Source organism: Pithys albifrons, chromosome 18 (assembly GCF_047495875.1).
Source record: "Pithys albifrons albifrons isolate INPA30051 chromosome 18, PitAlb_v1, whole genome shotgun sequence".
NCBI classification, from domain to species: Eukaryota; Metazoa; Chordata; class Aves; order Passeriformes; family Thamnophilidae; genus Pithys; species Pithys albifrons.
In genome coordinates this window covers 13998935-14026540 of record NC_092475.1, presented here as the reverse complement: position 1 = coordinate 14026540, position 27606 = coordinate 13998935, and the positions used below count along the sequence as shown (strand labels likewise).

At 55.2% G+C, this 27606-nt stretch overlaps 1 protein-coding gene across 1 annotated transcript; it reads right to left on the bottom strand.

The window, feature by feature from the left end:
* Positions 1 to 2884: 2884 nt before the first annotated feature.
* Positions 2885 to 24320, bottom strand: MAP1LC3A (microtubule associated protein 1 light chain 3 alpha). The gene is made up of 4 exons (XM_071573075.1): positions 24210 to 24320; positions 11624 to 11679; positions 5378 to 5484; positions 2885 to 4258 (listed from the first exon to the last, which is right to left on the bottom strand). The coding sequence occupies exons 1-4, from the start codon at positions 24247 to 24249 to the stop codon at positions 4096 to 4098; spliced, it is 366 nt and encodes a 121-aa protein (XP_071429176.1). The 5' UTR covers positions 24250 to 24320; the 3' UTR covers positions 2885 to 4095.
* Between the last annotated feature and the right edge of the window lie 3286 nt (positions 24321 to 27606).

Genomic DNA, 27606 nt, shown 5'->3' with positions numbered 1-27606 from the left:
CGGGTGATGTGGTTATTGAGGAGGAATCCTCTCCTCTGGTTTTGGTAAACATTTTGGTTTCCCTCAAACTAAGACACCCTGGTTTGGAGATGGCACTGTGTGTGGGACTGTGTCCTTGCAGCAGTGCAGGCAGGTGACATTGGTCACTCTCCCCTTGCCAGCTGTTGCAATTCTTTGTCACTGGAGGCCACCATACTGGTCAGGCATGGTTTGCTGGTGAGGCTGTGCTGGCTGCCTCAGGTCACCTCCCTGTCTGGCACGTGCCTTAACTTTGCTTCCATAAGGATCTGCTCCATGATCTTCCAGGTCTGTAGTCCCCCAGGTCATCCTTTCTCCACTCTTTAAAAACAGGAGCACGTTTCCCTCTTTCCAGTCCCCAGGGACTTTGTGTGAGTTTTCAGATAGGATAAGGAGGGGCTTGGCAACCCCATTGGCCCATTTCCTTGGGATCCTGGGGGGCATCTCACCAGGCCCCACAGACTTGTGCCCAGCCAGTTCCATCAGGTGATCTCCAACCTGCTCTTTTCTCCCCAACATGGAGGTTCAGGGACTTGGGAGTTGTCATTGTATTATATTTTGTTTTACAGAAGAAACTGTTCTTTTCTCAGCCCATGGTCTCTTCTCCCAGGTACTCAGCAATAGGACAAGGCAGCAGGGGCTTAAGCTCTGCCAGGGGAGGTTTAGGTTGGATATCAGAAAGAAATTCTTTACAGAGAGAATGCCCTGCCCAGAGAGGGGGTGGATTCTCCATCCCTGGAGGTTTTTAAGATGAGACTGGATGTGGCACTGAGTGCCATGATCTGGTAACCACAGTGGGGTTGGATCAAGGGTTGGACTTGCTGATCTCAGAAGTCTCTTCCAACACAGCTGATTCTGTGATTCTGTCATTCTATGATTAGTTCCTGGTGAGTAAATAAAGGTGAACAGCACTGGAGTCTGTCAGAGTTACAGCCCCACAGCCCCAGTGCAGATTCACCCAAGGCTGCTCCACAGCATCACTGTGTGGCCTGAAGATGAACAGATGGGCATCAGGACTTACAGCTCTGTGCTAAGGTAGGTGGCACCAAAGGGGACTGACAGTGCCCTCTGAAACTCATGATCATCTCCAGGTCTTCACTCCCTCCTCTGAGGAGGGAAATGATCCACTGCATTTGTGTCTTGGCTTGCTGGTGCTCTGTCCTACCTGCCCTTGGCCCAGGCTCATCTGTGTTCTACCACTGCCCTCAGAGAAACCTCAGCTGCCCCTGCCCCGATGGTTCCATCATTGGGCACCAGTCACAGAGCTGTGCCATAAACCTGCAAGGCTCAGCTCTGGCTCAGGCTGCCTTGGCCAGGTCTGGGCCATCATTTCAGCCAGTCTGGCATATGTAACATCATCCACTGGCCAAGCAATGCCTAAAACAATGCCCAGAGGCATCAGCCCACAAAAAGCCCAGTCAGGCCCTCCTGCCCAAGCAGTTGTTTGCCACATTTCCTGAAGGTTGCAAGTGAAAGGGCAGCAGAAAGGGAGGACAAGGGAAGGGCCCACTTTGATCTCCCAGATGGGGAGGAGGGGGCAAGACAGCAGCATTTCCCTTCAGGGACCTTGGAGAGCCTGCACGTATCGGAAGCCAGGCCCATGCAGATCCCAATGGGGCAGGAATGGGCAGGGCTGTCCAGTGCCCCTGGGGACAGACTCCAGTGTTACCTTTAGTTACATACAACTAACTGGGAACTAAGAGTAGAGTGGAGGAAAGGAGAACAGCAAAGAACTGCCCAAAAAGTGGAGAAACCCTGCAAGTGGTTGAAAACAATTAACAGATGGGAAGCACAAAGTGCAGCCCTGTGAAGGACACAAGAGGCTGGATATGTCCCAGCCGTGTGTGCTGGCACCAGAAACCATCTGTGTCCTGTGCTCATCCCCCAGCCTGGGCAGCAGGGGAGGGGGGATTCTGCCCCTCTGCCCCCCCAGGGGAGGCCCTGTCTGCAGAGCTGCCCCAGCCCTGGGGTTCTCAGCATAGGAAGGACCAGCTGAAGCACATCTGCTGCTCCTTTCCCACCTCCCCCAGGGAGAAGCCCCACCTGTGCTGGTGCTGCTGGGGGTAGCTGAGGCACAGCCCCTCACCTGCAGCAGCCCATCCCACAGGAGGGTGGGAGAGGACCCTCCCTCAGGGACTGCAGTGTAAAGACCATGGAGCTGGTGCTTAACAAGGGCCAACCCCCAGGGCTGCTCCAGCTGCCAGGGCCAGTGGGGCAGCTGTTCTCCCCTCCACTGTGCTGGAGCTGTGCTTCCAAAGCTGCCTTCGAGCACATTCCTGCAGTGCTGCCCACCTGTGTGCCCTGCTGGAGCTGCCCCTCACACCAGCTCCTTCCCTGGACAGGAGATTCCCTGCAGGTGTAGGACACAAACAACAGAGTCAGCTGCAGCTCAGGCCAGCAGTGCCCAAACCCTTCTCTGCTGGGCCAGAATTGCTGAGGAGCAAGGACACACCGACCTGCCAAATGGCCATCAGCCCCCACCTTTGACTGCAGAGCAGCTCTGATGGAGGCTCAGGATGATCCATGACTTCCTGCACTGCTCAAAGCTTCCCTTAGAAGCAGCTTTGCAAACACCTCCACCTGAATTTTTTGTTCCCCAGATGAAGCAGCTTAGTCAAAGGACAAGACTCAGCACAGGGAGGGCAAGGACAACTATGTTTCCTGTATCTATCCAGTGCTCTGGTCTCTAAACCAATGTTCCCCCTTTGCCTCAGCCCCTCAGTCCCAACCAGCTGCTTTTCCACAGCTTGGACTAAGCAGCTCCCAAAGCCTGGGCAGGCACACACACCAGGGAATGTGAGGAACACACATCACACTTACACCAGGAACACTGACATGGACAAATGAGATGGGAACAGAACATTCCTACAAGACACGACTTGAACTTATGTTTATTTTATATATATATTTATATATATATACCTTTGTATAGATTAAACTGGGGGGATTTTATCATATACATATTTTTGGTATAATACATGAGAAACAGGGACAGGAACATGGCAAATATAAATCAGTACATTCCTTGAGTGAACTCCTTGCCACACTGAGACTGAAAAACTGCATGCAATGGGGAGACAGAGAGAAGGGAAATCAATTTTATTAGAAAAAAAAGCAAAACCAGGACAATTCAGGTACAACTGTCAACAGAGGAGCAGCACTATAGATGGCAAACCTGTATAAATTATAAGCAAATTCCACTCTGACACCTACTATGCTTTAAAGTGCAATGAAGCCTGATTTGTTTACCTACAGAATACAGGAAAGATTCCCCCCCCTCTCCCCATTCCAACCTATCCCTAAAAAAACCTAAAAAACCAAACCCAACTAAACAAACCAATAAAACAAAGCTAAAGGATATACATTACCCACAGTCCTACAGAGACGCCTACATCTACTCAGTAGCACCAAGAATCTGATATGGGTGTAATTAAAACCAATTAAAACTCGGGAGCAATGGTAACATCTGTTTGCTGCTTTTGCAGACCTCCTGCCCTTTATTAGTGTCTTGCAGGGGAGGTGGGGGCTCTCCCTGTGCTGGGGGGAGGGTGGCACTGCCCTGCCCGTGCCCCACGTGGGCTCTGGGCACACACAGCACAGCGAGAGCAACGTGGGGGACACGGGGGGACACGGGGTGACATGGGGGATATGGGAGAGCACAGGGGACATGGGGGAGGACACAATGGGAATAGGGACACAGAGGGGGACACAGAGGGGACACAAGAGAGATACAAGAGGGACACAGTGGGGACACAGGGGATATGGGGGGACACAGGGTACACAGGGGGACACCAGGAGGGATACAGGGGACAGGAATCCGAGGCCCCGCGCAAGATCTGTGCAGGAGGGGGGTGTGGAAGGAGCAGGGCTGATCTACACGGAGGGGAAGGGAAGGCTTGTGCAAGTCCAACACACACCACGAGCCTCTTTGGTGACAGGGTGATGGGAAGGGGAGGGAGGGACAGGAGGGGGGTCAGCACAGCCGCCCCTGGTGAGCCTCTGGCTGTGTTGTCCTCCGAGGCCGGGGGCCTCTGTGCCACAGTCCATCTGTCTCCACATGCCACCTCTCAGCAGCCCTCAGAAGCCAAAGGTCTCCTGGGAAGCATAGACCATGTAGAGGAAGCCATCCTCGTCCTTCTCCTGCTCGTAGATCTCAGAGATGGGGGTGGACACGCTGACCATGCTGTGCTGGTTCACCAGCAGGAAGAATGCCTGGGTGGGATTCAGCTGCAAGCGGCGCCTGCGGGGCAAGGGCAGAGGGGCAGGTCAGCCCTCCTGGCAGCCACTTCCACCCCTCCAGCAATGCTGGTCACCTGGGCCAGGCCTCACAGCCAGGACCTCCTCCTATCCCTCAGGACTTGGTATCCCTGAGTCCAGCTGAGCTGCTCGAGGCTCCAAGGCCTCCTGAGTCAGGACTCCACAAAGCCCCCATCTCCAAGTGCTGATGGCAAGGGCAAAGCAGAGGGCAAAATCCCACTGAGCTGAAGGATAAAAGGGGGACTGGAGCTCCCCCCATCAGCTCATGAGTGTTCCTATGAGGGAGAGGTCACCGATCTTCACCAGGTGCTAAGAACCTGCTTCTCAGCCCTCCAACAGTCTGTGCTATACAAAAGGATGCTGTGGCTGCCGTCCCCATCCCTGCCCTCAGGGGCTGCCACATCCCCATCCCTGCCCTCAGGGGCTGCCACGTCCCCATCCCTGCCCTCAGGGGCTGCCATGTCCCCATCCCTGCCCTCAGGGGCTGCCACCCCCCATCCCTGCCCTCAGGGGCTGCCACATCCCCATCCCTGCCCTCAGGGGCTGCCACATCCCCATACCTGCCCTCAGGGGATGCCACGTCCCCATCCCTGCCCTCAGGGGATGCCACCCCCCCATCCCTGCCCTCAGGGGCTGCCACATCCCCATCCCTGCCCTCAGGGGATGCCACGTCCCCATCCCTGCCCTCAGGGGCTGCCACATCCCCATCCCTGCCCTCAGTGACTGCCACGTCCCCATCCCTGCCCTCAGGGGCTGCCACCCTCCCATCCCTGCCCTCAGGGGCTGCCACATCCCCATCCCTGCCCTCAGGGGCTGCCACGTCCCCATCCCTGCCCTCAGGGGCTGTCACATCCCCATCCCTGCCCTCAGGGGCTGCCACGTCCCCATCCCTGCCCTCAGGGGCTGCCACATCCCCATCCCTGCCCTCAGTGACTGCCACCCCCCCATCCCTGCCCTCAGGGGCTGTCACCCCCCCATCCCTGCCCTCAGGGGCTGCCAGGTCCCCATCCCTGCCCTCAGGGGCTGTCTCTGCCTCCCCCCCAGCCCACCCCATGGTGAGTGACCTGTGAGTAAGGACAGGCTCACCACACGCCCCACTGACCGGATTATTTTGACCAATTCACTCATGTTGACGTGGTCTGGGACCAGGAACTTGGTCTTGTCCAGCACTGGCAGCTGTTTCTCCCCTTTGTAGCGTTCAATGATGACCTGGAAGAGGAAGTCCTGGGTAAGATCAGTCATGTGTGCAGTGCCTCAAGGTCAAACAAAAATCCAACGACCAGGAGTGGAAAAGCTGATGCAAACCCCATTTTCCAACACCCTCACAGGAAACAAAACAAAACAAAAAGACACGAGCAGTGCCCACCAGGTTGGCTGCAGGTGGCTCTTTGTCAGTCACCTGTGCCCAAGCCAGGCAGTCCAGAGCATCCCAAACAATGCAGTGAAGCTCCCACTGCTCTGTCTGGCTGAGAACAGTGGGCACTGCTGGGTTGATGCTGATACCAGCCCTGGTATGCAGAGATCTGGAGGAGGAGTCACTTTAACATCAGTCAGACTGACCAAACCCACAGGTTTTGCTGGCTTAGCTACAGACTGAGCTCCTGATGCACAGTCTCCTTCCCCTTTCTTTCCCACTGTCCTTCAGCATCACTCTGCCTGCTCAGGAACAGCTGTGGGTATTCCTGAACAAGCAGTTTTTAGAAATCCCATTGAAACCACCCAGGGCACTCCTTCAGAAAGGGGGAGTTTGGATTTCATCATTCCCACTCCCTGTGGAGTCCAAGGAGGATGAGAAACCAGGGCCACTCCTCCCATGTGCCAGCCCAGCTGTGCAGGGCACAGTGTCACCCCAGGGACAGCCCAGCCTGTCCTCCCCGGCCAGAGGTCTTGCTTGGGAAAGCTCTGACCACCCCACATTCTGAACTGGCTCAACAATGATTGCTGTTCCATTTCCCTGCTATTACAATGAATTATTTCCTTCTGTTAAGCTGTTTGCTGACAGCTGCAACTGCTGTTCTAAACCAGCTTGGAGAATTCTGAGAATAAGGTGGCAGGCAGTTAAAACAGGTAAATTAATTTAATAGGGGAAATTAAAATAAGTAAAGGACTTGAACAGCTTAATCCATTCCTGCTACAGTGATGCTCTGACTCTCACATCTCTCCAGTACTCAGCTGTTTTCTCCACAGAGAGACATTTGGATACTCATCAGCCCTAACTTGAAACTGGACATTATTTTTCTCTATAAGGCCAAGAATTCCCATCATTTATTTTCCCAGGTCCTTTCCAAAACTACAAGTGAGACTGCCAATGGCTTTGGGCAGCAGCAGAGAGGAGGATCCCCAGGAGATGGCTCTGTGGAGCCAGAAGGCCCATGGAACCTCTGGGAACACCATTTCCCTTTCCCTCGATCCTCTGCTGACACTCCACCCTCTGGCAGCAGCAGCAGCACTGGCACTGCTGCCAGCCTGCCCCAGAGCCAGAGCTGGCACTGGCTGGGGATGTCTGAGGAGCACCAGGGCTGTTCCCAGGGCCCAGCAGGATGGGCCAAGCAGTTCTTGGATGAGGGAGAGGTGTGAGGATCCTTGCTGAGAGCTCTGCACTGCAAACCCTCTGCAAAGCCCAGCCTGGAGAAGCTCCCCCACCCAAGGGGAACTCAGGGACCTGAGGGTGAAGATTCCCAGGGAACACCAGGCATTGCTCCTTCAGTGTCTTCTACAAGGTGGGGCCATGATTAAAGAACCTTTTTCTGATGCCTTAGGACATCCCTCACCAACTTGCTGATGGCCTCCCTCCCTCCCAGCAGGGCAGAGGAAGGACAAGATGAGCCATCCTGCTGTGTTTAACTTGAGTCTTACATGGCCAGGTGAATATTCTGGCTATGGGGAGAGGAGTGATCCCCAGGGGCTGGACACCCACAACAGCCACGTGCAGGGGATGCTGCTGTGGCCACCGGGACACACAGAGGCAACAGTGGGACCTGCAGTTTGTCAGTCTGCACAAAGGAACAGCCACACAGCAGCTGTTTGTGCCCCACCTTTCCCTGCCCTGTGCACATGGGTTGGGTGATGCCTCATCTCTCCTACGAGCAGGAACAGAGGACTCTCACTAACAGCCAGTTCCATCACAAAAAGAAAAGCCTCCTGACTAACCCAAAATGGGCCAGGAAGGATGTCCCAGCTCTTAGAGCAGCAGCTGCCCCATGCCCTGAGCAGACACAGAGCCTCTCACACAGAACAGCTCCAAGAGTCTGTTCCCAGAACTTGAGCTGCTATTTGGGTAACCCAGCTATGGGAACAGGTGGCCAATGGACAAAATGTTCTTGTCTTGCTTTGGAGGGAAAAGCATGATCAGATGATAATGTTACACCCCTCTGGCCACAGGGTGTGTGTACACCCTCCCACCCCATATCCCATAACCACAGGAGGTTCCTCAGCATGGGACACCTGCTCTTGCAGGGGAACCCACCACAGGTGTCTCTGCAGAAATCACACAAGTGGGCACAGGTGGAAAGGGGCAAGGCTTAGGGCAGGGCCTGGGCTTCTGGTCCCACCAAAGGGGCTTGGGCAGCATTTAGAGACTCAACGCTTGTTCTGGGGCCAGTCTGGAGAGGTGGAAAGGGATTTTGGTAAGGAATGTGGCCAGGTGTGGCAGCCTGACAGATGCAAGGTCCAAGCAGCAGTGAGGCTGAGAATGTGTCCCCAGTGAGCACAGGCACAAATGTGAGTATGGAACACACTCCCCAATGCCCATGGCCAGGCAGAGACTGACACAGGCACACAGGGCACTCCCACGAGCACAGGCAGCACCAGCCTCATCCTGCCCCACTCCAGCTGAGCAGGGGGCAGGTCCTTCAGTGGCAACAGACAGTGACTCCCTCAATCCAAAACGTGCTCTGGTGGTGACCCATCCAAAGTGGTGTCAGCCCTGGACACAGCCCTGGGTCTGCAACTCCCTGGAACAGTCCTGCAGGAACCCAGAGAAAGTTGTCCCTTGCTCTGAGTCTGTCATTTGGGTTTCAATACACCACCATGCCAGGACAGGGCACTGTTTGGGAGCCCCCACCTGCCATTGCCTTTCTGTGCTCCTCTGTGGGTGCTCAATGAACCCAGCAGAGTCCAAACACCCCACCAGCATGAGGGGTGGCCCTGTCCTGAGCCCCCTCTGTACACCCCTCTGTACAGCCCATGACTCACCAGTCTGGTTGAATTTACCATTGCAGGGCTTTGGGGAATGGTTTGCTCCAGTTACTGCCCAGCACAGGCTGTTCCCCAGGGATTCCTGACACTCCAAGGGTTCAGTGGGCCACAGACAGAGCCCTGGGGCTGACAGCAGGCAGGGGCAATGGGTGGGCATAGGCTCCATGTCCTCTAAAAAGGCAGAAGATGGTCTCTAAAACATCTGCTGAGGTTGTGGATGGGGGTCCCACCAAGAAGGCTGGAAGTTCTCTGCTTGCTCTGACTGCCTGAGCCAGAGCCACCCTGTGAGGGGCAGCTGAGGATTCCTCTCCAGCAGAGCTGAGCAGGAGCAGCACCTCAGTGCAAACACAACCAGCTCACCTTCTCAGCAAGAGCTCACGTGACCATGCTCAGCACTTTGTGCCATGGAAGTGCAGCCAGCTCTGAGAAATGCAGGGACAACAAAGGACCCGTGGCTTGGGGTGGACAGGGAGCCAGTGGAGGTCCCTGGCTCCTGCCTGTCTTCTTATTACAATGCCACTGGGGCATCCTGGGCTGTGATTTCCCTTCAAACACCAGCAGGCAATTCTGTGCCTCAGGCAGGGTCCAGGTCATCTCCTGAGCTGTCTCTGGGGGGCTCAGACAGACCCAGCACAGCCCCCTCCCCACACAGACCTCCATGCCCATGGCACAGCCCCTTCCTCAGCCTCCTCTGGAAGCACAGTCATGGGAGCAGGAGAGACATGCCCTTCCCTGGGCACACAGCCAGGCCACGCCCTCTGCAAATCCTCCTGGATCCCTGTCAAAGCTGAAGGGACTCACCCAGGGGCTCTGGGTGGAAACTGGAGACACAGGAGGAAAGCAGGTGCTGCTTTGCTGTGATTTCTGCCAGCACTAAGGCTGGGTGTGACCTGGCCCAGCATCTCTCCCCAACTCCCCCAGGCTGTGGCTCAAACCCCTCTGCTCACTCCAAGCCCCTCTCCAGGGATTCCAGTCCCTTGGCAAACACAGCTCCTGCCTTTCAGAGATGGCCACAATGTTCTCACAGCCACTTTGCCTGCCCTGCCCTGCTCAGACCCACGGCAGTGCCCACACCACACTCACCCTGCACCAGGCTCTGACCACTGCCCAGGACCACAGCCTGGGCACAGGCACCTGCAGGAATTCTGCCTTGGGAAACAGAGGAGACAGCACCAAACTGCTGATGGGGTCTAACTGTGACCAGGCCTTTAGAGACACCAGTGACACAAACACTGCTGGACCCCCCAAAGCCTTCTACACCCTTCTCACCTCCTGATTCGTTTTATTGCTCCAGCCAATCTTGCAGCTGAACATGCCCTGTGCTCTCCTGCCATGTCCCTCCGCCCAGGAGAGCAGAGCAGAGCCAAGCCCCTCATCCTCTCCTGTCCTGGCACTCGGCACTGAACAAGGAGCAGCGTGCAGGGCTCAGGTCTCTGCCACAGCCAAACCTCCACACACAGCTCCCCTCACAGCCACACCACTGGCCAGATCCTGCTGGCACAGAAACCTCCTCCTGGGGCACGTGCTGTTGGCCCCAACATAAAGAGCACTCCAGCCATGGCAGCTCTGCCACCAAGTCTCAGTGATGCCATGAAACTCTGCAGGGGGAAGGGCCCTGGCTCTCAGGAGCTCTGGCTCCTCCTGGATGTTCCTCAGGCAACACACATTTCTGTACAGTCCCTTGATACATGCACGTGTGTGCATTTTTTGTACAACTTCTTTCCAGCCTGGCCTTCCTGCCAGAGCCTGAAGGCACAGCAATTAGATCTGGCACAGCCCTGGAGACACACAGAGCCAGCCTAATGGCACTGAAATGATGTTAAAAGCAGAGGTCAATCAATGTGTTGATGACCTGGTGCACTGGTATCCAGAGTGCTGCCAGGGGCAGGCCCTGCTCTGCTGGGCTGGCACACCACAGAGATGGTGAGGCAGAAGGAAGAGGAAGAATTCTTTGGGCTAAAAGACACTGCTAAAATCAAAGTAAGAGTGAGGCAGGGTGGACTAGGATGGGCCAAGAGCAGTTTGAGACATTCAGCCTTGAAGGACAAACACTGAGAGATAGTCTGCAATTTTAAGAGAAGGCTGATGTTCATCCACACTTGAGAGGGAGCTGAACTAGGAATGCATCTGTTTTCCTGGTCATACATGCTGTGGTATTGCAAACAGTAACTTGGGCAAGCCCCAAGTACCTAATTGCATAGGATTTTAGAATGGTTTGTGTTGGAAGAGACCTGAGAGACCATGTAGTTCCTATCCCCTTTCCATGAGGAAGGACACCCCAGACCAGGTTGCTCCAAGCCCCACCCAACCTGGCCTTGAACATTTTGAGGAATGGAACCTTTGTAAGTTCTCCACCTTCTCAGGGAGAGAAGCAAATCCTCAGGTAGGATCTCAAAAGCACAATCACAGCTGAAGAGCAACACAGTGTATGGTGTGACATGGGCAGGAAGAACTGGAAGCTCCTGGAGTCTCACCTGTGCATGTCAGCAACAGGTGCTGGGGAAACAGAGAATGGCCATGACTGAACCTAACAGAGCCTCTGTGTTTGCAATACAGTGAAGATCATCTCCCACACCTTCCTCTGGGCAGAGAGAAATCCTTACCAGGTTATCCAGGAGAACTCAAATAGCTACCACAACAAAAAAGGAGATTTCAGAGTTTTCTTCTGCTGCACTAGCTTAGAAATAGATTTCAGATCCAATTATTCCCCTGCCTCTAGGGCAGAGAGGAAGCTTTAGAGGCAGACTCTGCTCTGCCCTGCACAGACCGTGTCTGCTGAGGGTGCCACACAGAGGCACAGAGGCTCATGGAGACCATCCTGTGTTGGTTCCAGGGAGCAAAGTTTTGTAAGCCCCAGGGAGGGCACTCAGCAGCACAGAGGGGTCCTGGGAACAAAGTCTAACCCAGAGCAGTGGGAAATTTAAGTTGGATATCAAAAAAAACTTCTTTGCAGAGAGAGTGCTCAGGCATTGGAATGGGCTGCCCAGAGAGGGGGTGGATTCCCCATCCCTGGAGGTTTTTCAACTGAGCTTGGCTGTGGCACTGAGTGCCATGATCTGGTAAAGGGACTGGAGTTGGACCAAGGGTTGGACTTGATGATCTCAGAAGGCTTTTCCAACCCAATCCATTCTATGATTCTAAGGTCACTTACCGGGATTTTGTTTGGGTGCTGCTCTCGGATCTGCTGCACCTCCTTACAACGATCCGCTGCAGGGAAAGCAGACACAGCGTTAGGAACCCCTGGGTGTGGCAGCACCGAGGCCCCCACCCTGCCAGCCACACACTGGCACAGGGGGGCACTGCCCAGGCAAGGCAAAACCGGCTCACCAGGCCTTTTCTGAGCTCTGTGTCAGCGCCAGTGCCCAACCCTTCACTGCCCCCTCCAGTCCCAGCCATCCCCCAGGTGGGACACACCACCCTGCCCAGGAACACTGGGCAGCACACCTGGAAACCAGGAAAGGGAAAGGAGACCATAAGGATAACAAAGCTAACCCAAATCTACCCTAAGCAAACAGCTCCTGACCATGGGGCAGCAGCACAGCTTCAGGGTCTGAGCTCTGCAGGTCCAGGCTCTCTGTGCCTCCTGGATTTATCACAGTTGGTTAAAACCTGGTTGTCATAATGCCAAGGTCATGTGTTCAATCCCCTGTGTGGGCCATTGACTTCAGAGTTGGACTTGATGATCCTTGTGGGTCCCTTCCAACTCAGAATAGTCTGTGATGCTCTCCCTGAGGAGATGGTTCTCCAGCTGGGACTGGGTTTAGCCATTTCCTTCTGCCTGTTGTGCTCTTCCAAGCACTGCCTGGCACAGTGCCTGGTTCCACAAGAGACACACCTTGCCAAGGACTCCTACACCAGCACAGATCTACAGAGTAGCTACAACAGCTACTGGCCTGACGGAAAGAAAAGTATTTCTAGACCTGGACAGGAAGAAAATGTTAAGCAAGGAGATGATCCGTGCACTAGGAGACTTTTCCTGCAGTTGTTCTCACACTTCCTAACCCATTTGTCCCCAGAGTTCATGATTACTGACACACACAACAGGCAGCACACAAAGCTTGAACACTCCTCCAGCTTACAGGAGAATTCTCCTGCCCTTCACAGCTTTATAGAACTCTCCTGCTCTTCACTGCTTTACAGGAGAATTCTCCTGCCCTTCACAGCTTTATAGAACTCTCCTGCTCTTCACTGCTTTACAGGAGAATTCTCCTACCCTTCACTGCTCTATAGGAGAACTCTCCTGCCCTTCACTGCTTTCCCAGAGGGCTCTCTGCTTTCCACAACCTGAAGCAGCAGAAAGGAGAGGAAGAAGAGCTACCAGAGCCAGGTAGGGCCCTGTGCCTCCTTCTGGGCCAGTACAGACCTACTCCCCTCCTGGCATTACCATTACTCTTTCGAGGCCACAGAATCACCAAACCACAAAAGCTCTTGAACACCATTTCTGCCTCCTCCAAGGGGAAAATATCCCTCTGCTAGGAATTGCCCAACCTTTTATTCTGTAGGACTCCAAGGTCGAGTAACACACAGAGCAAGATTATTTTGATTTCATGAAAAATTCACACGTTTGTTTTGGGGTTTATGGCTAAAGATGCAGCTCCCTATGTTTGCTTTTCACCCAATGCAATGCTCCAGGGATCCAGAGGCAGCCCTGTGATCCAGACAGTTCTCCCCTGAGGTCTCAATCAGCAGGGAGCCACAGCCACCCGCACCACACGTGACACTGGGACAGCAACACCTCTGTGGGAATGCTGAAGGACACAGTGACAGCAGCGCCCAGCATCCAACCCAGCACCCAATCCAGCACCCAACCCAGCACTCAGCACCCAATCCAGCACCCAACCCAGCACTCAGCACCCAACCCAGCACCCAGCACCCAACCCAGCACTCAGCACCCAACCCAGCACTCAACGCAGCACCCAACCCAGCACTCAGCATCCAACCCAGAAACCAACCCAGCACCCAGCACCCAACCCAGCACCCAATCCAGCACCCAGCCCAGCACTCAACATCCAACCCAGCCCCCAACCCAGCAACCAGCACTCAGCATCCATCCCAGCACTCAGCATCCATCCCAGCACCCAGCACCCAACCCAGCACCCAAGGAGCACTCAGCACCCAGCCCAGCACTCAGCACCCAGCTGGGGCAGAAGCACCTGCCCTCTCCTGCAGAGGCCCCCTCCCACGTGTTCCCTGGGGACAGGCTGCAGCAGGATGGAGCATCCAAAAGCCTGGAGATCCAGAGCATGACCGGACAAAACTTCTCAGCACAGGAACTTCAGGCCTTTTGGCTGCAGCCAGCTCAGACTCTGAACCTGCAGAGCTGTGTCCTCCTGGCTGGCCAGTTTTCCCACCTTCAGTATCCACCTTATCCTGCTTCTCTCTCCATACTATCAGAAGGCCATGTGGAGGAACCTCCTAGACCTCATGCATGGATGACACAACTGCTTGCATGAGAAGCCCCAACAATGCAGACAACTGTGAGAAGGGTCTGAGAAGGAATGTGCTGAAGGCACGTTATCATGGCTAGTCAATGTGGATTATCTCAGAGCACCCAACTAGCCCAGGCTGCCCGTGCCAAAGGGCAGCCACACATCAAACACCCCTTCCTGCTTCCTGGAGGGCACAAAGCATCACCACCTTCACTTCCACAGAGGAGACAGAGGTGCCCCTGGCCCAGCACACTGATAAAGATGCCACACAGAGCGTAAGACAGTCCATCATCCATCCAGCTGGATGTCAGTGCCTCAGGATCCCACCCCTGGGACCACAGCCCTTTGCACCCCTGGGTGCCTCACACAGAAGCTGCTGCTGCTGCAGGATGCTCCTTCCAGGTCTTGCTGACTCCAAGCTCAGGAGCAATCAAAGGATGAGCCACCAGTGATGGAGCTCTCAGCTCCCCCCAGGTCTGCTGGACCACAGTGGCAGCTCCCCTGTCCCACCCTTTAAACCTGCCATGTGCCCATGTCCCTTTGGCCAGCAGGGCCCAGGGCACTCGGAGCCCTCCTGACCCCAGGGGACCCTGTGGCAGGTGACTGATCTGCAGGTCACCAACTATGCAATAACAGCAGGTGCTGCTTTACTCCAGGGGCTCTTGGATCCCTCCAGAGGTCCATGTGATGCAGCTACAAGCACCTCAAGCACTGCACTTCCTCTGCCCTGGAAATGCCCATTCCAGAAGCATCATTCAGGAAAGCAGTCAGGAACAACTCCACCTGAGGTGTTCAGCTGCCCAAACACACCAGCTGAAGTTTCCAGGACACCTAAAGCTTTGCAAAGGAGCACACTCAGTCCCATCCTCGCCTTGGACAGCCAAGGAAACAGGCTTGGGAACCAGGAGAAGCTGCACCAAACCCTGCACAAGGGTAATTTCTGTGTGCACAAGAGTTCAGGCAGAAGAGATCTGCAGCAAGGAAGAGGTGATGGTCACCCACACCCTCCTCAGCCTGGGCTAGGAGTGAGAGGTTGATCCTGTGACTCATCAAAGCATCAACATCACGCAGCAGGAACAGCTAAAAATACCACCCTTAATTTAGTGTATTTACAGTAATCTAAGTCAGAGGAACAAAGAGAAAACAGTTGAAGGGCCCTTCAGAGAAACACGGCTGGAGGTGCCAGCCCAGCCCCTGAGCTCCTGCTCCCACTGGGCTATGGACAGGAATGATCCCCCACTCCCATTTCACACACAACAGGCCTGATTTTACAAGCCCTGTTCTCCTCCTGCAGCTCCCCCAAACCACAGCTGTGCTCTCCAAGGCTGAGACTTTCCCCTTCCCTGCAGCACGTGGCTACAGTTAATCCTCAGCTGCTGTGCAAACCTCATCAGAACTGTTTACACAACCCTGTCCCTACCCACCTTCTTCTCATGTGCTCCCTGTCAGAGGCAGGAAAGCGTCACACCTGAGTGCAGCAGCTCAGGGGCTCCATTGGGAGCTGCTCTCCAAGGAGCTGAGCACGGAGGGACGAGCTGCACCCAGCCCTGCTCCAGGTGTGGGCACTGCACATCCTTCCCCTGGACTCTGCCTTGGGGAGGCCACACCTTGAGTGTTGTGTTCAGTTCTGGGCCCCTCAGTTCAGGAAAGAGATTGAGGGGCTGGAGTGGGGCCAGAGAAGAGCAACGAGGCTGGAGAAGGGACTGGAGCACAAGTGCTGTGGGGAGAGGCTGAGGGAGCTGGGGGTGTTCAGCCTGGAGAAGAGGAGGCTCAGAGGTGACCTCAGCACTGTCTGGAACTGCCTGAAGGGAAGTTCTGGCCAGGTGGGGGTTGGTCTCTTGTCTCAGGCAACCAACAGTAGAACAAGGGGCAGGGGCTTAAGCTCTGCCAGGGGAGGTTTAGGTTGGTTATCAGGAAGAAATTCTTTCAAGAGAGAGTAATCAGGCATTGGAATGGGCTCCCCAGAGAGGGGGTGGATTCCCCATCCCTGGAGGTTTTTAAGATGAGACTGGAAGTGCCACTGAGTGCCATGATCTGGTAATCAAAGCGGGGCTGGATCAAGGGTTGGACTTGATGATCTCAGAAGTGTTTTCCAACCCAACTGATTCTATGATTCTGTGATCTGCCATGAGGGCAGCCAGACTTGTCCCCAGTACTTGGATTCAGAGCTCAGGGTGGCAGCAAGATAAACCCACACACTTCCACTGGTTATTCCCAGGGAGATTTCTCTGCCAGGGCCTATGGGAAGACAGGAGTATTTCTGTAGCATCGCACACGCCAGGAAATTGCCTATTTCTCCTCCAACTGCTCGTTCAACTGTTAAGGACCAACAGCAAAGCTTGCAGATTGCCCCAATCACCAGAATCTCGGCTGTTTCCCTGCCTGAGCCCCTTCCCAAGCTGTTCTCCCGAGGATGCTGCACACAGTGTGTGTATCCCATGGCAATGCAGGGTGAGATCATTCCAGCAGCTGAGGAGAACAGTGGAAAATTTTAAGGCAGACTTTGCAAACATGAACCTTTTTTATCAGCAGTACCCAGGAACCCTCCCTGGCCACGGGAGCCAGTCCCTGCTGTGCTGGGCACTGTGCAAGCCACCGGAGGAAAGCACAGCCTGGATGCAAAAGAGCCTCAGCAGACAAAAGATACAGATGGTGGGACAGAAGGAAAACACATGGCAAGTTCTCCAGCAGTGCTGTTGTGTAAGGGGCACCATTTCTCAGGAGAGAGCAGACAAGCACTGGTCAGGCACTGGAGCTGCCCTGGGGCAGCAGATGGACCAGAGGAGCAGCAGGAATGCTGTTAAGAAAACACCATTAAGAAAAAACACCACCTGGAAACGTCACCAATGTGCTCCCAGGTGAACAGCCCCTGAGCTGAGCAAGGGCTGAGAGTGGAGGGCACAGCAGAGATCAGCAATGCAGCCATGAGCTTCTGCCTCTGCCTGTGCCCCAGGTGCAGGTGCCAGCAGCACCAAGGGAGGGTGCAGACATCCCTGGCACCTGCAGCCCTGTGCCCTTCTCCCTGCCATCCACACAGCACCCACACTGGGGGTGGGTCTGCCTCACGTTCCAAGCAGATCCAAAAATGAATACATTTCTTCAGGAAGCTGCTGTGGTCAGTCCTGGGGCAGAGAGAGGGCTGCTAGAACAGAAACCTCTCTCCAAGAGTTTTTCTGCAAGGAGAGGTGGCATTGGGTGGTTTGAAATCAGGATATGTGTGGGATGAGCTGGCAGGTGCTGAAGACACAGGCCAGTGATGCAGGTCATTCCAGAGGAGCACCAATAACTATTTCTGTAATATCACATCACCCTAAGGCCAGACACCTCTAACCACACCCCCCTGCACATGTCATGGCTCACTGTGATAGTTCTGACCCAGGCCCCCCGTAGTAACCAGCTGTAACTAGGGAAGTGGCCATTACCCAGGTATTCCACACTTGTGTTTTCCAGGTAACAAGGGAGGATAACTAAGAGAGACACAGGAAGTTGCCTCCCAGCGAGGCAGGGGAGGAGGCAGTGCAGGCATCGGTCTCCCCTACCAGAGTCTGAGGCCCTGTTGCAGTGATTGTCCTCGCCTACCCCACAGGAGACCAGAGAGGGGCTGGTTTCCTCTTGAGGGAAGTTTTGGTGAGATTGTATTTTGTCAGTGTTTTAGGGGTTTTGATTGTATTTGTCTGTTTTGTTTCTGTTTTGTCCCTCCTTTGTCCCTGTTTCCCCCCTTCCCTTTTACCCTGGGAGCTTCTGATGGTGTGTACAACTTGTATATGTAGTTGTAAATGTTAGAATATATATATATTCTGATTTAATTCAGTTTCTTTCAAGTACTCGGTTTCTTTTCAGGTTTTTTTCCCTTTCTTTTTTCCCCTTTGCTTAGAAGAGCAGGAGGAGGAGGGGGAAGGCAGTTTGGGCTTGGAAGGGGGGCTGGTCAAACCAAGACACTCACCCAGCACCTCACCTGCCCTGCCCTTGCCCAGTGCCCCTTCTCAGGCCAGCAGTGCTGTGGGAGGAGCAGGAGGAGAGTCCCACATCCAGGAAGGAAGGGCAGAGCCTGAGAGCCCAGCTGGACATCTGTGCTCACCACCCAGAGAGGGTGGCTGTCCCAGGATGGAGGAGAGCAGCACTGCAGAGCCCCAACAGGGACTCTGACTGTTGGGTTTATTGAGGTCTGCTCTCTGCAAACCTGGGGGCTTCACACAGGATGAAGGACTCAGGACCAAACCTACACTGCTTTAATTGACAGCAAATGTGTCTCTCATGATGCCACAGGTGGAACCTGATGCTCCACTGCCCTCAGAAGGTCCTGCCAACATGGAATTGGCTGCTCTGTCCCCATGGCCATCCCTTCCATCGCTGCAGCTGCACTGCCAGACATGCAGTGTCTGGGAGGAGTTCTGAACACCAGGCTCCTGTGACTGCAGCAGGATCTCAGCAGCCTTCTTCATTTGCATAAGTTCCCAATCTTCCTGGCTCCAGAGCAGAGCATGAAAATGGATTTTAAAGCACAAAGAAGAAACACCTCCATTTTTTTTAGCAGTTTCAAAACGTAACAGAGTATGATTTACAGCCTGGCTGCAGGAATGAGAATTTGCACCTGGCAAATCCATGATAAGGGCTCATGACCAGGCAGAGCCACACAACAACTGTGCACTCCAAATTCCTGTCAAGACACTTGTCCTCTGCCTGCACAGCACCACTGCAGGGACAGCACAAGAGGGAATGGCATTAAACTGCCAGAGGGCAGGGTTAGATTGGACATTGGGAGGAAATTCGACCCTGGCACAGGTGGCTGTGGCTGCTCCATCCCTGGAAGTCTCCAAGGCCAAGTTGGACAGGGCTTGGAGCAACCTGGGCTGGTGGGACATGTCCCTGCCCATGGCAGGGGGTGGGATGAGATGGTCTTTAAGGTCCCTTCCAACCCAAACCATTCTGGCATTTCATGTCAACCCTGCCATGGGCCATGAAGGACAAGCACTGGACCTCCATGATCCAAACAGCTTAGAACTCACTGCATCCCCTGAGCACGGGGGGCAAACACCTTCTGTGCCATGTCAGGCTGGCAAACAGAGTATTTGCATCAGAGTTCCACATAAGGAACTGGGGGTTTGCTCAACATTTAATCACAGTTTCACTGTCCTTGGCAAAATTGCAGCAAGTTCCCTTCACAGGAGCCCTCAGGGGGCTGCTCTGCAAGGGTTTCCCTCTGTCTCCTGTGGGACCTTCCACCTGGACAACCTTCACAGCCATAACCCTCCAAGACAACAGGAACACAGATTTCTCAGAACTGCTCAGGACACTTCAGACTGCTCAGACAAAGCCCAGGCACCTCTGACAGGGCTGTATTTTGGGACAGCCCACCATGCACGTGGGAGCACCAAGAGACTTTGCCCTGCCTGGGTCACTCCTGTTTGTGCACAAACATGCCTGGACACTCAGGGACTCTCTCCAATATATTCCTTCATTTTCCCTCATTTCCAAACCACTTTCTGAGGACCAAAGGCAGCAAACTGCCTGAGCACAGAGCTGGGGGTGTTTACACGCTGCAGGCCAACCTCAGACTGTCACACGAGCAGGGTGACACACTGTGACACCTCCCAAGGGACTCCTGACTGTGATCCCCACTGGGGCTGGCCACAGAGGGAACACCAAAGCCAAGGGCCATGACTTATCCATGGCTCATGGTGACAGCCAGCTCCTGGATTCCCCAGGCTCCTCCCTGCTGCCTCAAGGGGAGAGCTGAACTTTCTGTAGTGAAGAAAGTATTAAGTGACAAACAAAACACACACAGGTTTTATTATTCCTGGCTGCCAGTCAGAACCTTGTGTTACATAAAAGAATAATAATAAAAAACCCCCAAAATTTGTGGCCTACATGTCTGGCTGGCATTTGTTCTGGGAGCTTGTTCAGTTCCTCTTGCACCACTACTTTCTTCAGCACTGCTAATTAACCTCACATCAGTCATGTCACTGAATGTCCTCGGTAATTAATCCAAGGCACAGGCAGCTCCCACAGCTCCCTCCTCTCCAGGAATCAATCCCAGCTCTCAAAGCACAACTGCCAGTGCATGGATACCTGAGGAGCAGCTGAGGACCAGGGAGGGCTCACCAACCAACCTCACATCGGGATTCAGATGCTTTTCCAAGCCAACAAGGCAAACTGTTGTGATGAGGAAAGGGCAGTGTGAGTGACAGACAATTAATTCACCCACTCCTGGTCTCTCAGCAGCCACAGGCAGGGCTGGCTTGGTGTGGGTGAGTCCCCAGGGACTCCAACACCTCACTGAGACCCCAACACCCCACTGAGACCTCAACACCCCACTGGGACTCCAACACCCCACTGGGACCCCAACACCCCACTGAGACCTCAACACCCCACTGGGACTCCAACACCCCACTGAGACCCCAACACCCCACTGCTCCCCAGGGACTCCCACACCCCAATGCTCCCCAGGGACTCCCACACCCCAATGCTCCCCAGGGACTCCCACACCCCACTGCTCCCCACAGACCTCAAGACCCCACTGCTCCCCAGGGACTTCAACACCTCATTGCTCCCCAGGGACTCCAACACCCCAATGCTCCCCAGGGACTTCAACACCTCATTGCTCCCCAGGGACTCCAACACCCCAATGCTCCCCAGGGACTCCCACACCCCAATGCTCCCCACAGACCTCAAGACCCCACTGCTCCCCAGGGACTTCAACACCTCATTGCTCCCCAGGGACTCCAACACCCCAATGCTCCCCAGGGACTTCAACACCTCATTGCTCCCCAGGGACTCCCACACCCCAATGCTCCCCAGGGACTCCAACACCTCACTGCTCCCCAGGGACTCCAACACCCCAATGCTCCCCAGGGACTTCAACACCTCATTGCTCCCCAGGGACTCCAACACCCCAATGCTCCCCAGGGACTCCAACACCTCACTGCTCCCCAGGGACTCCAACACCCCAATGCTCCCCACAGACCTCAAGACCCCACTGCTCCCCAGGGACTTCAACACCTCATTGCTCCCCAGGGACTCCAACACCCCAATGCTCCCCAGGGACTCCCACACCCCAATGCTCCCCACAGACCTCAAGACCCCACTGCTCCCCAGGGACTTCAACACCTCATTGCTCCCCAGGGACTCCAACACCCCAATGCTCCCCAGGGACTTCAACACCTCATTGCTCCCCAGGGACTCCCACACCCCAATGCTCCCCAGGGACTCCAACACCTCACTGCTCCCCAGGGACTCCAACACCCCAATGCTCCCCAGGGACTTCAACACCTCATTGCTCCCCAGGGACTCCAACACCCCAATGCTCCCCAGGGACTCCAACACCTCACTGCTCCCCAGGGACTCCAACACCCCAATGCTCCCCACAGACCCCAACATCCCATTGCTCCCCAGGGACTCCAACACCTCACTGCTCCCCAGAGCCACAGGGAATTGAGCCCCACACCCAGCGCTGCCTTTCCTCTGAAGAGGGGTGGGTTCCCAGGACTGCAGGCAGATCTTCTAGAGGACAGGATGGGCCCTGGGATGGGGAACATCCCAGCCCAGAGAGGCTGAGGCCAAACCCAGTGTCTGTCCCCAAGCCAGGAGCTCCAGCTGACCCATGGGACACACATGGCCATGTGTTCCCAACCCACTGGACACACATGCCTGTGTGCTCCCCCCCGGCATTTGCAGGATTCCAGCACAGGGGCCGAGGTGCTCCCAGTTCTCCAGCCAGTGCAGATCCAGGCCCATGTCCAGGTATGAGCTGCCCTGGAGACACAGCCTGATCCAACCCCCACCCCAGGAGCAGGACAAGGCTCCCAAGGACTCGTGCCGGGAAGTGCAGCGTGTCATCAGGCTCTGGCTGCTGCCAGGACAGCCTGTTCTGTGACACAGAGCACAGCTTTGTTCTGGGAACTGTTTGGGACTCTCACAGTGCAGCTGAACACACCTCAGCATCTGCATCTCAGCACAGGGAGGCAGAGGGTGCTGTCACATGTTACCCCCTGCACCCACCCCATGGACGGAATCAAAGTGGGGTTGGACCAAGGGTTGGACTTGAAGATCTCTGAGGTCTCTTCCAACCCAGCTGATTCTCTGATTCTGTGACGTTCTGCCGCAGACCTGCCAAGGAGCAGCTCACAGAGCTCACCCCACTGACAGCACCTCAGATCTCGGGGGCAGTCAGAGCTCTGTGCCCCCCACACACCTTGGATCAAACCCTTAAAGCTGCCCAGCCAGTCCCTTTGCAAGTCATAGAATCACAGAATCATATAATCAGTTGGGTTGGAAAAGACCTCTGAGATCATCAAGTCCAACCCTTGGTCCAACTCCAGTCCCTTTACCAGATCATGGCACTCAGTGCCACGGCCAAGCTCAGTTGAAAAACCTCCAGGGATGGGGAATCCACCCCCTCTCTGGGCAGCCCATTCCAATACCTGAGAACTCTCTCTGCAAAGAATTTTCCTCAACAATGATGAACAGAAAACAGGAAATTTTTCTCAGGTGAGACCCAAGACAAAGCAGATGAACAAGCAGAAGAAATTCACAGAAAAACAAATCTCAAAAATACAAGAGTGGGGAAAACCAGCACTGAAGAAAGCAGAATGTTCAGTGAGGGGGTGGCAGAGCAAGACCTAAGGCAGCTCCTGCCCTGAAACTGGAGCCTGGGAGCCTTTGCAAACAGCCATATCCCTGACTCTGCCGTTTCACTGGTGTTTTGGAACCCTTCCACTTCTGTGAAGTTTCAAAGCCTTAAAAATGAAGCCATTCTGGGGGCACAGAGTCACTGGTGATGTTTTCCACCAGCCTCTCCAACGGCATTGTAAACAATCGCTTCCTGCTCCTGTTGTGTAATGATTCAAAGACAAAAACAAGGCGTATTTACTTTCTCCAACAGAGCAATTCCAGCCCTGACCCAAAGCAACTGCAGGGGCTGCCAGGCCTCCTCCTCCTCCTCCTGGCTCAGCTGCAGCCCAGTCAGCTGAGAGAGCAAAAGGGCAGAGGGAAGTACAGGGAAACAAGGAGCACTTGCACCAACTCCCTCACCCCCCTCTGCCCCTCCTGGGCTATTTTAATCCTGCTTTCTTTCAACTGCTCCAAGCCTTGGATTTTGTTTTCCTTCTGGCTCACACGGATCCACAAAGGCAAACCAGGCTCCTCCTGACCGTAATAAGCTGATTGTCCCCAGTTTAACAGTGGGGAGTTACCAAGGGGCTGATTTAGGATTTTCCTGCTTTTAATACGTGGCTCAGGAGAACCCCAGCAGGGTCCCAGCAGGTACCCCCAACCCTCCTTTGGCTCTTGCTGGCGCCTGTTCCCTGGGCAGGGAGGGCTGGGGGGGCACTCAAGGCCGGAGGGTTGTGCCAAGAAAATACCAAATATTTACAGTTTCCAGGAGAGCAGCGAGAGGGGCTGGATCGGCAGCTTTCAGCAGGAAAAAGCTCTAATTTTAAACTCCTGTAGGAAACACGCCCTCACCTGCCCTTGGGCAGGGTCTGGCACAACCCGGGGCTTTGTTGGGCACAAACACCGAGCCCAGCACTGCTGATCCCCCGGGATGGGACCGGCCCAGCTCTGCCCACCCCAGCTGGCACAGGGCAAGCGACACAGCGGCCCTGGCTCGTCTGACCCCACTATCGCGACTGGCGACAACATGTGGGGCTTCCTACGGTCCCCTCCTCGCCTTCGGAGCCTGCCCAGCAAAACCTTGGCAAAGGGGTGGGCACGGGGCGGACATCACCCCCTCTGGGGCCCACGGGCGTGTGGGGACACGGGGGGACATGGGGGGACATGGAGGGACACGGGAGGGACGTGGAGGGGGACACGGGGGGAACACGGAGAGGGTCACAGAGGGGACACAGGGAGGGGACACGGGGGGGGCATGGGGGGGGCACGGGGGGAACACGGAGAGGGACACGGAGGGGACACAGGGAGGGGACACGGGGGTGGCACGGGTGGGACACGGGGGGGGCATGGGGGGGGCACGGGGGGAACACGGAGAGGGACACGGGGGGGGGACACAGGGGGGGACACGGAGAGAGACTCGGGGGGCACACAGGGACCCCCGGCCCCGCCCGGCCCCCACTCCCGAGCGGGGCCAGCGGGATCAGTGACATCACCGCGCGGCGGCACCGGCACCGATATCGGCATTGACACCGATATTGGCATCGGCACCGAAATCAGCACCGGCACCGGCACCGGCATCGCCGGCCCTGCGCGGGGGCAGCACAGCGGGGGCGGCGCGGGGCAGGGTAGGATCCCCCGATCCCCCCCATCCATCCCTGCCTCCCCCCCCCCATCCCTGCCGCTGTCCCGGCCGCTCACCGAAGGTGCGGCGCTGCTTGAAGGGCCGGTCCGAGGGCATGGCTGCGGCCCGTCCGCTCCGGCCCCGGCCCCGCCGGCTCCTCCGCCCTGCGCTGCGGCCGCGCGGTGACGTCACCGACACGCCCCAGGGGCGGGGCCAAGCGCATCGGGCCACGCCCACCCCCGCATCCCGCGGGAAAGGGCAGCGGGATGGGCCGGGACAGGGACTCAGAATGCCATGGGAAACATGGGATCGGGATGGGCTGGGAGCCCTGACAGGGACTGGGAATGCCAATCATGGGATCGGGATGGGCTGGGAGCAGTGACAGGGACTGGGAATGCCAATCGTGGGATCGGGATGGGCTGGGAGCAGTGACAGGGACTGGGAATGCCAATCGTGGGATCGGGATGGGCTGGGAGCAGTGACAGGGACTGGGAATGCCAATCGTGGGATCGGGATGGGCTGGGAGCGGTGACAGGGACTGGGAATGCCAATCGTGGGATCGGGATGGGCTGGGAGCGGTGACAGGGACTGGGAATGCCATGGGAAACATGACATCAGGATGGGCTGGGAACGGTGACAAGGACTGGGAATGCCATGGCAGTCAAGGGATCAGGATGTGCTGAGAGAGGTGACAGGGATTGGGAATGCCATGGGAAACATGGGATTGGGATGGGCTGGGAGTCGTGACAGAGACTGGGAATGCCATGGGAGTCATGGAATTGCAGAGTGGTTTGGGTTGGAAGGGGTGACAGTGACCTGGGGTGCCATGAAAATCATGGAATTGAACATTGGTTTGGGTTGGAAGGTGTGACAGGGACCTGGGAATGCCATGGAAGTCATGGAATTGTGGGATGGTTTGAGTTGGAAAGGGCCTTAAAGATCATCCCTGTGCCATGGGCAGGGACACCTCCCACCAGCCCAGGTTGCTCCAAGCCCTGTCCAACCTGGCCTTGGACACTCCCAGGGATGGGGCAGCCACAGCTTCTCTGGGCACCTGTGCCAGGGCCTGCCCACCCTCAGGGAAGGATTTATTCCCAATATCTAATCTAAGTCGGCTTTTGGTCTAAAACTATTGCCCCTTGTCCTGTCATCACTCTCTGCCCATGTGAGAGGTCACTCTCCCTCTTTTCTATGAGCCACAGCCATGACCCAGCACTGCTGCTGCCATCAGGCCGTGCCCAGTCAGCAGGGAATGCCACGGCACAGCATCACCATTTCCCAGTGGGACACCGTGTTTATTCAGAGGTGACCCCAAACAGCAGCAGATTCCCTGGTCCCATCAGAGCAGCACAGCAGAGAGCCTTGCTTAGGGCAGCAGGAGGACACCTGGGCTGGGATTTGCAGAGGTGCTCACAGGACACAGGTGTCCGTGTCCTCAGCCTGCTGTGGCTTCTTCTGGATGTCTTGGATCAAACATCTTCCAGGTGTCATAGAATCATAGAATCAGCTGGGTTGGAAGAGACCTCTGAGATTATCAAGTCCAACCCTTGATCCAACCCCACTGTGTTTACCAGATCATGGCACTCAGTCCCACGTCCAGTCTCATCTTAAAAACCTCCATGGATGGAGAATCCACCCCCTCTCTGGGCAGCCCATTCCAATGCCTGAGCACTCTCTCCGCAAAGAATTTCTTCCTGATATCCAACCTAAACCTCCCATGGCAGAGCTTAAGCTCCTGCCCTCTTGTTCTCCTGCTGAGTGCCTGAGAGAAGAGACCAACCCCCACCTGGCTACAACATCCTTTCAGGGAGTTGTAGAGAGTGATAAAGTCTCCCCTGAGCCTCCTCTTCTCCAGGCTGGCTCCAGGCTGCTGGTGGAGGGAGGGACAGCTCAGACCAGAGTGTGCCTGGGGGTCTGCAGAGAACAAATCTGAGCATGACCCACCTCACACCGACCCCCAGACAGTTCAGCCCTCACACCCACCCCACCCATGTCCCGTTGTTTCCTCCCCTGCTGCATTCACAGCCAGGGCTGTGCTGAATATTTCAGAGCCAGCAGCACGACTACAAATAGGGCAGCTATTTCTGGAGCTGGGAAATGAATCAAAACCAACTGCAAACAGCAACAGGGTTTCACCAAGAACCAGGTGTAACAACAACCCTCCTCCTGGGCACTGCAACAGGAGCAAGGGCTCGTTGGACAGTGCACTGGCACCAAACCCGAGGGAATGCAAAATGGTAAAGGATTGAGTACAACCTTGGTAAAAAAAGACATGAAAGATGCAGCTATTACAGAACTGCTCTGGTTCTGGTGTCACCAATTGAAAGAAAAATATGTTTAATGAGAATTGAACAAATTCATTTCTCCTTGTTGAGTTTATCCAAGAAAGGAACTACTTTCATGGCCAATGCCATGGATTTTCCTTGACCAAGCAGTGGTTAAACAAGCCCATATGGTAAGGCAATGTAAACTCTTCAGACTGATTTTCAAAATTAAGATACAGGGAGAGACATTAATGTCTGATAGAGGTCCTGCTAATCAGAGAATACCTAAGGGAAGCAGGAATGTTGAATCAGACAGGGTGGATGAACCTTCCTCAGGCAAAGGGGTTTGCTATTTATTGCTATAAAGTGTGAACCCCTTTCTGATGAACGTGAAACTCTTTCCAATTTAGTGATGCCATCCCTAGTTTGATCTGTGCAGACCTTGTTGCAGGATTGGGGCCATAATTCCAAAGATTATTCATACACTTGCAGAGGCAGAGGAGACCCCATTTCAGTGAAGCTCTGGAGCTTCTTAGCATGTTAAGGTACTTACAGAAATGGGATGTGCATCAAGGAAATTTTACTTCTAACACAGCAGAATGTGGTTTATACACTTCTTCCTTCAGCCCTCAGGTTCCTGAGCTCCATGCACCAATGCCTGGTCTTACTGATGTCACTGTCAAAACTTCTTTAAGGAGGTGCATTTCTGATCCACTCCCCTGTTCAGTCAAAGGTTAAAGGCACCAGTGAGCTGCCCCAACATGACCTGGAATGCAGAAGGAGCTTCCCTCCTGCCAGCATTCCAGCAGGGTACCCTCTGCTGACCACGAGTGCTCCTGGGTGCTTGTGGGACCAGGCCAGGAAGGAAATCTCCCTGAGGTCTTGGAATGCTGGTAAGGGAAGGGTATTTTTGTCCACAGAACTATCTGGATGCTCAGGCAGGGCAGGGGCTGAGCTCCTGCCTCTGCACTGCCACGTCTCCTGCAGCTGACTTGGGTTTGAGGAGCAGCTGCAGCTCTGCCCACAGGAGGGGATCTGTGCCCACAGGAGGGGATCTGTTCCCACAGGAGGGGATCTGTGCCCACAGGACCAGATCTCTGCCCACAGGAGGGGATCTGTGCCCACAGGACCAGATCTCTGCCCACAGGACCAGATATCTGCCCACAGGAGGGGATCTGTGCCCACAGGACCAGATCTCTGCCCACAGGAG

Excerpts from the sequence above, each read along its gene's own strand:
- MAP1LC3A (XM_071573075.1), bottom strand. The coding sequence starts at position 24,249 with ATGCCCTCGGACCGGCCCTTCAAGCAGCGCCGCACCTTCG. Across the intron at positions 11,680-24,209 it reads CAAGCAGCGCCGCACCTTCG|CGGATCGTTGTAAGGAGGTG; the intron begins GTGAGCGGCCGG and ends CTTTCCCTGCAG. Across the intron at positions 5,485-11,623 it reads AGCACCCAAACAAAATCCCG|GTCATCATTGAACGCTACAA; the intron begins GTAAGTGACCTT and ends TTCCTCTTCCAG.